We start from the raw sequence: 11,557 nt of genomic DNA on the forward strand, positions 1-11,557 counted from the left end.
TGAAACCTTTTATAAAATGTGACTCTCCGAGAGGAGAAACTGTTGGCTCTACCCTAGTGAAACTTGATGGCGCTTTAAATAAGGTGCCACCCCCAAACTTTAAGGTAGCCAAATCAATTAAAAAAAATTCAATGGCTTGTACATCCTCCAGATGTAGCTATTGATGTACACTTCGCAACGGAGTGTCTGGAATTGTGGTGGTCCTGATTTATAGGATTTCTTAATTAAAATGTCTGCTGAATAAATTTGATTTTTGTTTTGGAGCATGGCTTGACTTTTTGGTGGAAGGAGGGAGAAAGAAAAACAGGTAATAATAAAGAATGTGCAGGCTGGGGATAGTCTGGGCCAATGTTTGGGGTCCCTTCAGCCCAGAATACCAAGTAGAGTTCCACTGCTTGAGTATGCACTGATACTCCACAAGGTCAGCAAATTGAGTACAGGTTTTTAAAAGCTGCTCCATGGGCTTACCCTCTCTCCCTTTGTGGAGTAAGAACATACTCCAGAAACACTCTCTAGGCTGGAGGTCAGAGGCCAAGCTATTTGCTGGGTCTGGAGGAAGGTGGTTGGTTGTGAGTTTCCATCTGGATTTCTTGTATGTGAAGAAAGGGGAGGGTGCAGGCCAGTTTTCTCCCGTGAGACACCCAGTACTGAACTATGGCTCACATAAAGGAGCAGAGTTTGGTGGTTGTTGGTGGTTGTGTTACTATATATATATATATATATATATATATGTATGTATTTAAAGATTTACTTATTCATGCATACAGAACTGGGGTACAAGGTAGAGGTGCAGGCGCAGTGAGAGGCTTCAGCAGAGACAAAGTGGGGAACAGAACACGCAGATGGATGAAGTACACTGCTGAGGGGAGCAGCGGGCATGTCATGTAGGTCACCTCAGGCTGGGGATCGAATTAGCACTGAAGTGGCTATGGCTTGCTTGCAGTGGTTCCTCCTAACCCATTGTGCCACCAGGGAGGGCCCTATTTTTTAGATATATTTATTCATGCATACAAGAACTGGGGTACAGGCCAGAGGTGTGGGGGTAAGAGGATTTACCAGAGACAGTGGGGAGCCGAACAGGCAGATTTACAGAAATATACTTCAGAGGGGAGCTGTAGGTGGGACAGGAGAGGTCTGTCCCTGGCAGGGAGTGGCTACGGATCACTTCACAGTGCTGCGACTTAACCCCTTGTACCACCAGGAAGACCATGTTGTATTTTTTTTTGTTTTATTTTTTTAAAGATTTATTTATTTATGCATACAGAACTGGGGTACAGGCCAGAGATGTGGAGGGTGAGAGGATTCACCAGAGACAGAGTGGGGAGCAGAACAGGCAGATCAACGAAGTACACTGCTGAGGGGAGCAGCGGGCTGGTCAGGAGAGGTCTGCCATTCCATGTGGTCACCTCTGGGGCAGGCGGGAATCGAACTCATGCGGAAGTGGCTTTAGCTTCTTAGTGCTGTACTTTAAACCCCTGCACCACCAGGGAGGGCCCATGTTGTATTTTTTTTTTTTTTAATATTTTAAAGATTTATTCCAAGGACTGGACTCTAGGACAGAGGTGAGGGTTGGTGGCGGTGGGGAGGGAGAGAATTCACCAGAAACAGAGTGGGGAGCAGTACAAGTGGATCTACTGAAATACACTGCTGAGTGAGGGGAACAGTGGCCAAGACAGGAGAGGCTGTTTCATATGTGGGTTCACTCCATGATCAGGGATCCAGCTTATACTGCAATGCCTGTCAATAGCTTGGTAGTACTGAGATTTTTAACCCCTGCGCCACCAGGGAGTCCTGGGCTTGGTTTTTGGTAGTTGGAATATGGTTTGGCTCGAGCAGACTAGAGCTAGAATAGTAAGTGGGCCCTTAGAGCCCTGGCCCAGAGTTCCATCTCCACCAAGCATAAGCATCTTGCTAAGCCGCTTCCCAGTTGCTCCCTGGCCTTTTCAAGGAAGCCTTTATTGGTACACTCCAGTTGCACTGGCCAGCTCTTGGGGACCTCTGCTTGGCATCTCTTCTTACCTGCCTGCCCTCCCACCTGGGGCTGCAGGAGGAGGCCAGTGCTCACCTGGCTTGGCTGACTTGGCTGCATTCAGCCCTGCTGCTCACCAGCTGTGTGCTGGGGGGCAAGTCACTGCCGTTTTTCCTTGAAGCTGTGGTTGGTACTTCATAGCTAAATGAGGACTTGAGGTGTCTAGTGTTGAAAACTGACAGCTGCTCATTCTCAGTAACACTGCAGCCCCTTCCTCCCCCAGAGGTCCCATATCGTTCTTTTAAATGTGCCCCACTGACTCTCACTAACTTTCCAGCCACCCCTTTTTTTCCACTATGAGCACAAGCTGTCTCTAGCCTCGTCTGCAGCTGTACCCTACTTTTTCCTGAACTTCCAAAATGATGTCTCCAAATACTTTCCAAATGGCCTCTCCCTGCTCTCATTTTTCTGGGGGATAGCGTTCACTGAGCATACATGTGCCAGGGACTATTTTGGGGACTATAAGTCATTTCATACACTTTTATGTGTCATGAGTTAGGCACTGTTTTCTCCAGTTTATAAATTGGGACACTGAGGTCCAGGAGATTAAGTCACTTGCCTGCAGTCACCTTCTAAATGGTGGTGCTGGGATTTGAACCCAAATAGTCTGGCTCTGGAATTTGCCTCCATCAACCAGATCCTTCAGTCATACTATGAGACTGAACACCATTTTTTTTTTTTTTAAGATTTATTTATTTATTCATATAGAACTGGGGAACAGGCCAGAGATGCAGAGGGTGAGAGGATTCACCAGAGACAGAGCAGGGAGCAGAACAGACAGATCAACAAAGTACACTGCTGAGGGGAGCAGCGGGCGGGTCAGGAGAGGTCTGCGGCGCCTTGTGGTCTCCTCCAGGGCAGGCGGGAATCGAACTCTTGCAGAAGTGGCTTAAGCTTCTCAGTGCTGTGCTTTAACCCGCTGCGCCACAAGGGAGGGCCTGAACACCATTTTTAAGTGATGATTGAAGTTCTCAATAGCATCCTACAAACTCTGCCGCAGTAAATAATACAATAGCATCACCACCCAGTGTGTGCAGGGTACTGGGGACCAGGGTGCTGTGGACCTGGGGTGAGGCAGCTTTCATACATCCTGGAAAAGCCCATGTGCAGGTTTGCATGAAAGGCAACAATATTATGTATGGCTGCTGCTTTTAAACTTGAATCCTCTTACAAGGAAGGCATAGGATCAAGATGGTGAGGTTTCATCCAGTGCCAACATCCTTTGGATCTGAAATATGGCCAGACTAGCATTCAGGAATGAAGTTAGAATGGTGACTACAGGAAAAGAAAATCTGCAGGGCCTAAGAAGCAAGGGAAAGGGAACTAACAGCCCCGTTACAGGCTTTGCTCTGATAGGCACCTTCTACAAGGTGTTACTTGGGGAGAGGAATTTTTGGTGCTGGAGCAGGATTTAAACTCACTGCAATTAAGTCAATGGTGTTGTCTCCAGTTTTAGCCCACCCACCCACACCTTTCCTCATGAACCTCAGTTCCTGTTACTGATTCAGCCATTTGCAGAGGCTAAGGACAGATTAGGCCTGGTCTCAGACCTAGCAAGTGACTCCATGTCAAGGAAGTGATGGCCAGTTCCAAGGTGTTGCACTTGAAAGAACCTACTGATACTTGACCCAGGAATGATTCAGGCTGGGTTAACCCTATATACCCTTAGAGTTGGGACAACTTTGCCTTTTGAAGGGGCCAAAGGCCAAGATTTCTTATGTAAATCGTGAGCCCTGAAGGACCAGAGCAAAGACAGAACCAGCAAGGAGGAGTGTGTGTGTGTGTGTATGTACATTTGTTCATATGAGAAACTACAGGGAGAGCAACCTGGTGCTTCACAAATGACTAGGCGCTGGAGAGACATCCAGCTGAAGATGATAAAGACTTGGCAGTTAGAGCTAAGAGGGGTGCGTGCAGCCTGGGAGATGCTATCAGTTGGGAAGTAGAGCTAGCTAATGTATATAGTGCTTACCTTATTCCAAGTACTTCATAAAGACCAGCTCATCAAATTTATGTGGGAGGAAGAAGAGTAAACAAAAGTGCAGGCAGAGTAAGTGTAGAACCAAAAAGCCAAGGCGAGAAGTGAACTGTAAGGGATGGTGGGATATCAGTATGTCTGCATGCGTGTGCACACCACACAGCTAAATTGAAGTTGCTGCTGTGTCTCCTCTGCGGTCAGCCAGGGTATATGGAACCAGAGGTCTAGTCAGTGACTTATTTTTTTTTTAAGATTTTTTAAATTTATACATACAGAACTGGGATGCAGGTCAGAGGTGCAGGGTGTGAGAGAATTCAGCAGAAACAGTGAGGAGCAGAACAGGCAGATTGATGAAGCACACTGCTTAGGGGAGCAGTGGGTGGGTCAGGAAAAGTCTGCTGTGCCATAGGGGGTCACCAGGGCGGGCGGGGATTGAACTCACACTGAGCAGGTGTTCAGTTCCCTTGCAGAGCTGCGCTTTAACCCATTGCGCCAGGGAGGGCCTGTCAGTGACTTTCATTGTCTTTTTTCAACCCTGAAGTTATTCAACTTCCCTTTATCAGCACCCGTAAGTAGCGTGTTTTGAACATCTGCACTGAGTCTGCCCCTTCCTTAATCAGTTGGGGAAAAAAGTGCTATTTATGGTGCATCAGGATCTGGGGGAGATTTTTAGGAAAATGAATTTTAACTCATCCTAGACTGGATTCCAGTTTAGATGGTAGAAACGAAACAGGCAAAAGGCAGGGCAAAGGTAACAAGATGATAATGCGCTTGTGACTTTTTTTTAAAACTAACCTAGATCAATAAGTCAAACAAACTGCCTGAACAGCCTATCAGTGGGGGTTGTGAATTTTACTTCCTCTGAGTCAGTTCATTGATAGCGGGAACAGTTAATAAACTCCTTGGCATCATTCTGAAGTGTAAGATAAAGAGAGGAAGGACTCATTCATACAAAAAACAACAAAACATGTTCAGTCATCCAGGCATGAAATATCAGACAAAGTGGTTTCAAGAGCCGATGTTAACCTGTGGCCTCGCTGGGGTAAGACAGTCTGTGGCAATTTACCTCCACAATCTCCCTGAGCCTCGCCAGGGAGAGGCTCAGTCTTGCCCTTTTCATATCTGCATCTGCGGTGGGATAAGAACAGTTCTCACCTGGTTGAGTAATTCCATTCCCATCCTGTCTCTGTGCCCCGATATCCCTCTGTCAGCTTCCACAAGTCTGTTGAAATCACCCCATTTGTTGGCTGTGCAAATATTTACTAAATGGCAATACCCAGGTGGTATCAGTAAATGCAGTTATGTTCTGGGCAATGGCCGAAGCGTTTTTAACCATCATTAGCTCAATGAATCTTCACAACATGACGAAGCAGAGACTTTATTTTTATCAGACTTCGAGAGTGGGGAATGTGAGGTCAGGAATGTCAAGCCCATGGTTATTGGAAATCACTCTTTTAAAAAGAGCAAGCTTTTCCACCAAGGCAGCCTGGCTCCAGAGTCTGCATTTTAAACCTGGTACTGTGTTGAGGTCTGCGGGTTTTCTCTTTGAAAAATGCCTCTTTTCCTCTGTTCCTACCCAACCCCTTATCGCCTATGACTGGATGCTTAACAGCCATTCAACTGATCTGGTTGGCCATAAAGTTCCCCCTCGACCTCAGCCCATCCCCTACTCTGAGTTGCCTGATAATCTGCCTAAAACATTCTCTTCATGTTGTCACTCCTCTGTCATCAAAGAATAATCTCTTTAGAAAAAAAAAAAAACATTCCCATATGAGCCCCTGAGATAATCCTATAATAACAGTAAATAAAATGGAGAGAACAAAATGAACTTGAAGATAAGCGCCTGTGAAGAAATCGCACACTTTTCTCAGTACAAATTATAGACAAAGTGGACAGTGTAGAGGTTGGCAGTAGAGGTTCAGCTGAGCAGACTTTCCATCGAAACGGGGGCAGGGGGCTCTGATGGAAATGGGAGTTGAGTGGAGCCTGTCCTTATCACAAACCAATTACAACATTCCTCGCAGCCCTCTGCAGTCCCAGTCCTGAGCTGGCTTGAAGGTTCCCGAAATTATGGACAGGTCATCCCCGGCCTTTATACCTCCCCTGCCACTGAGCCACACAAGAGAGGTGCGCGCTCAAGACACCGGACTTCAGAGGAACAGATTTATACCTCTATACCTTTTTTTTTTTTTTAAAGATTTATTTATTTATTCATACAGAACTGGGGTACAGGCCAGAGATGCGGAGGGTGAGAGGATTCACCAGAGACAGAGTGGGGAGAGAACAGGCAGAGTGAGGAAGTACACTGCTGAGGGAGCAGCGGGCGGGCCAGGAGAGGTCTGCCACGCCATGTGGATCTCCTCCCGGGCAGGCGGGAATCGAACTCATGCAGAAGTGGCCTTAGCTTCTCAGTGCTGTGCTTTAACCCGCTGCGCCACCAGGGAGGGCCACCTCTATACCTTTTAAGAAACGGATCAAAGCAGACATTTAGAGGCAGGACTGTTCACAGAAAGACCCAATAGTGGTCTCAAATGCAGTAGTTTCCAGGAACGATATTTTATTATCGGCGCGTTTAGTGTCTTCTGTCTGCTCATTTAATCTGCACATGACCCTTCAAGGCAAGCTCTGTTCTGATGCCCATTTTGCAGATGAGTTGAGAGACCTCCCAAATCACACAGCCAGCAATGAATGGCTGCCTGCAGAGCCCCGGCTCCTATCTATTATGCCTTCTGGGAAACGGCTACGGGTGGGTGGGTGACTTTTTCTCCCTTCAGTTATGGATGGGAAGAAAACCGGGCGGCAGCACTGCATGGTGCCCAAGAGAGTCTTTACCCCTTTGCCCGAGCCCGTTTCAGTGTTCAGTTGGCGCGCACCTTGCAGTGGAAACTCCCTGGGCTTCCATCACTAAATGAGGTGGTAGCACTGCTGAAGGCTGAGCTCCCCGGGGCTGACATTCTGTGATTACTGAGCATTGGTGGAAGAGGGGGGAGCTAATTGAGTGAGTTGGTAATTTGGTTGCCAGGGTAACTCTTTCCTGATTGGAAGGAAGGGATCACAGGGTTGGACACAGACTTTGCTAGATAGGAAAGTGTGTCTGATCTTGGCTCCATGTTTCTGCTTCTGAGCTGGAAAAGGAAAGAGGAAAAAAAAAAAGTAAAAAAAACGGAATCCAAATATTGTAGCATGTATGCCTAATTTAGAATGAAATCTTTGGGTGGCTGGCCCTGGAGGTCTCTGTGAAATATGTCATTCTTCAAACCCCGTGTTATTTGCCAATTTCTACATTTTAGTTTATTTTTTCCATCTTTATAATGAAATGACTCTGGTCTTTTATCTTACGCAGGCCATTTTCTGTGGCCAGCTGTTTTCATAGACTATGAAAACATTTTGAGAAACATGTACATGCCTTTTCTGAACTCAGCCGGGGGAGCCAGGCAGTTTTCTGGGTCCCAGTGACAGGGCCACCACATCAAACAACTGCAGGGGTGTTATTCATGTTGTATTTGTGGAGTTGTGCTGTGAACTGGGGGTGACTAGTAAGGCCTTGAAGGATTTTTACAAAGATGGATGGATGAGTGATAGTGTTAGAGTGCATTTGTTTTCCTATATTCTTTTTTCTTTTAAGATTTATTATTCATGCATACAGGACTGGAGTACAGGCCAGAGGTGCAGGGCTGGTGAGAGGATTCACCAGAGACAGAGTGGGGAGCAGAACAGGCAGATAGAGGAAGTATACTGCTGAGGGGAGCAGCGTGTGAGGCAGGAGAGGTCTGCTGCGTCATGTGGATCACCTCCAGGGCGGGGATCGAACTGGCACTGAAGTGAACTGGCACTGAAGTGAACTGGCACTGAAGCTGCTGCAGCTAGCTTGCAGTGCTGAGCTTTTAACCCATTGTGCCACCCAAGAGGGCCCCTCCCCATCTTTTTTATTCAAGGAGGGGGTTGTATTGTGTGGACTCTCTAATTGAGTTTTCTTAAACCAGTCATTCTTATCACAAGAAGTGAGGTCTGTGCAGTGGCCTTACATCTCCGTCAGCTGGGCCATGGGGAGCGCCTAACGCCTTGACTGCCAAGAAACCCCACTCCAAGCTGTCTCCAAGCTACTCCAGCAGCAGGGCAAGTCAGTACCTGACCACTTTCCCCTGTTGCTCAGCGCCCAGATGTGGTAGCCCTCTGCATTGTTGGAGGTTCCCTTACTCAATTTTTGCAAGAGCTTTCATAACATCCTTCCCTTGCTGGGCATCAAGAGACTGAGCTGCCCACAACCCTCTCTGGGCAGGTTGTGGGAAATGCTGGTTTCTTGTGTTCTGAAGGTACTTTTCTCAAGAGACCATTATGGTTTGCATGTACATTCATGAGAGAGAGGGGAGATACAGCCTAACTGGTGTTAGGTCAAAAAGGGGGTCAGGGGCCTCCCAGGTGGCGCAAGGGGTTGTCTCAGCACTCTGAAGCAATCTACAACCAATGCAGCACAAGTTCAGTCCCTCGCCTGGGGGCTAACCCACATGGCACAGCAGACCTCTCCTGTCTCCCCTCAGCAGTGTATTTCAGTGGATCCACGTGTTCTGCTGTCTCAGGTGAGTCCTCTCACCCCCAACCCCTTGTACCCCTGACCTACACCCCAGCTCTTGTATGCATACATAAATCTTAAAAAAAAAAAAAGGGGGGGTGAGGGGGCAGGAAATTAGGACTCTTAAGTCAATCCAGAACACCCGGAATCATGTAATGCCCTAGTTTCATGAGAAATCAAGGACCTTTTCGTTCACCTACTTGGGGACAGTCCTGGAAAAGAGGGGGTAGGGTCTACGTGTTGCTTATCTCCAATACCAATACATGCCAGTCACCAGGAACCCTTTTTCTCACCTCATTTCTCATCTGTTGTACAAGATGAGGAAACTGAAGCCCATAGTAGTTGAGCATCTTGTCTAAGGTCCCTGCTTAGTAAGAGGACTTGAACCTGGAATCTCCTGTCAACAGGCTGGTTCCTTCCTGGAGGGACTAGGCTGGCGTAGGGCACAACTGGGGGGAGCAGTGGGCCTTGCTTCATCAGTTTAGGGAAGAGAAGAACCCCTTAATCCACCCGCTAACCTTCCCACAGGAGGCGTATCTCCTCAGTAGCTAATCAACAGCTGTCCCAGTTTTCGGGCTGCCTTGTGAAACAAGTTCACATGATGACCACAGGAGAATAAAGTGTTAAACCTTGTCTGCAGTGACTGACTGAGCTTATGTCCTTTGCTAATACAGTCAGAGGCGGCTTCATAAAACAGCTCCATCACTGACTAGAAAGGTTCTAAGGTTTTGGTGAATGGGATTGGTCCAAAACCTGACCTCACTTTCATTTAATTTCATGCCAGCACCAATACACACCCAGGCGAGCAGACCCTGTCTAACTAGTGAGCTGCTCAGACACAAAGGCACTCTAATTACCATCTGCAAGCCAGGCTGACAAGGATTTCAAGTGTTTTCATGTTCATGGAGATCAGAGAAAAGTGTTCTGTACATCTTTCCCACCGACAGCAAGTATAAAATAAAACCAAACCCCAAACCCAACACATTTATTAAAAACAGAAATTCCAGTTAAGTTAAAATCCTATAATCAGGATGGCCACAATTCCAGACACTCCGGTGCGAAGTGTAGATATGTCAACAGCCACATCTGGATGATGCACAAGCCATTGAATCTTATAAAACTAAAACACCCACAAAAACCGGTCTTAAGATCCCTCAAGGGTGAACACACAGTCTATCACAACCACTTCACGGCGGCTCACAATGGCAAAGCCTGCAGCTTCTCCATTCGGAGGGTCACATTTTCTACTCAGTTTCCTTCACTTACAAAGGCGACATGGCCCGGCTGGGGGAAGGGCAAAGGGAGGAAACCAACTATCCCGGGAATTGCAGCTGTTATTGCAAATGGCCCCGGAGAGCCCATTATATGCTGCTGTGCGGGTGTCCCTGGAGTGGCTGTCACGTGGTGTTGCCCCAGCTCGGGCCCCCAGGAGCAGCACCACCAACCCGCTGGAGCAGGGCAGCAGAACTGAGGGCGAGATGAGGGGCCCCAGGTCCGTGTTTTCGTGAAAGCCCGGGGCGCCGGCGCCCGGCAGATCCCAGCGTCTCCGCATCCGCAGCGCGCTTGTCCTCGGGAGACTCCAGCACTTGCAAAGCACCGCGCTCTACTCCGAGTACCAGCGGAAACCCGCGACTCTGGGGCTGTGCTGGGGCCTCGCAACCCAAGTGCGTTCAGGAAATAATGACCTTGAACCTGAGGCAGGGCGGGCAGGCGGGCGCCGCGAACATACACGTTAGGGCGCTGTAAGGTTCACTCCAGGCCTCCCGCTACCCCTGCCCCAGCTTGCAGCCGCTGCGCTCGGCCGTCCCCGCGACTTGCGAGCCTCAGTCAGTAACTAAGCGGGGGCAGAGGGAAAGTTAGCCTATTTAAGTCTCAAGAAGGTTTTGTCATGGTACCACGTGTTTTATATTAAGAACCAACACCCCAAAAAACATGAGATGGGTTTTCGTAAGTATTGTAAATGTTCGAGTCTGAGAGAGTTCGCAGTGCTCACTGAAATGACCATCGACTCATGCTCCCCTCCCTCAAAGGGTCCAGGAAGCTGCCCTGGGCAGGTAGGGCCAGTCGCCGCGACCATCCTTGGCCTTCGGCGCTCGGCGAGCCTGAGGAGCGTGAACTTGGCCACATGGTCGCTGGAGAGGCTGCGTGGAAGGGGACACTGGTCGCCAGCACTGGTCAGGAGTCCTGCTGACTGTGAGCGCTGGTGCGTCAGGCAATCTGCCCAAACAGGGCCAATCAAGTCCGGTTTATCGAACATGGGGGGGAGGGTGTCCCTCGGTTCCTTGGAGAAAACAGTTGTGATTTTTCGATCCTTCGTCTTCATTAGCTTATTTTCTTGCTCCCAAAGCGCGGATTCACCAGTCAGAGCAGGACAACTGCCCCTGCGCCCCCCACCCCCACCCCCCGCCCTTGCCCTCCAGTCAGACTGGCGCTGTGGCCATTCTCGGGGCGTTAGCTGCCAGGGACCAGAAAGCCTTCGCCAGTTCTAAGAAGAGCCTTTCTCCCGGGGGCGCCTGGCTCGCTGCAGGCGGCGCGAGGGCTGCGGGGTGAAGGGGGCTCATGCACCGGGGCCGACAGAGGCCCCAGGAGCGAGCGTTGGGGAAGCTTCGCGTGTAACCGCAGCCGTCGCGAATGGAGTCTCCGCACGGCCTCTTTGATGAGGTTGCCGGAGAGCACGAGCTGCTGCAGGAGCCGGTGAGGGTCGTCTTCTCCCGTGCCGGCTTCTGGTGGAGGCCCGCGTCGCTGCTGCAGGCGGCGGGAGGCGGTGGCGCCCCGCAGCCATCCTCGCCGGCACGGGCCGGACAGCGGCTGCGGGGCGCCCCGCTTGTCGGCTCCTGAAGACGCTTCAAAGCCAGGTTGAGGGGGCAACGGGGAGGGCGCGCTGGGGCCTGCGGCGAGCTCCGCCACAAAGTAGGGCGCTGCCCGGTCCCTCACGCGGCCGCGGTCCCCGAGGGCGCAGCGCAGGGCCCCCGGGGGCGCC

General features: G+C 49.6%; 1 protein-coding gene across 1 annotated transcript; it reads right to left on the bottom strand.

The window, feature by feature from the left end:
* Positions 1-10,995: 10,995 nt before the first annotated feature.
* FRAT1 (frequently rearranged in advanced T-cell lymphomas 1) lies at positions 10,996-11,556 on the bottom strand (the record flags this gene model as incomplete). Its single annotated transcript, XM_004681024.2, has 1 exon — positions 10,996-11,556. A coding segment is annotated over one exon (528 nt), but the record flags the coding sequence as incomplete, so codon positions are not given.
* Position 11,557: the final 1 nt, after the last annotated feature.

Source organism: Condylura cristata, unplaced genomic scaffold, assembly GCF_000260355.1.
Source record: "Condylura cristata isolate star-nosed mole 26May11 unplaced genomic scaffold, ConCri1.0 scaffold00011, whole genome shotgun sequence".
Taxonomy (NCBI): domain Eukaryota; kingdom Metazoa; phylum Chordata; class Mammalia; order Eulipotyphla; family Talpidae; genus Condylura; species Condylura cristata.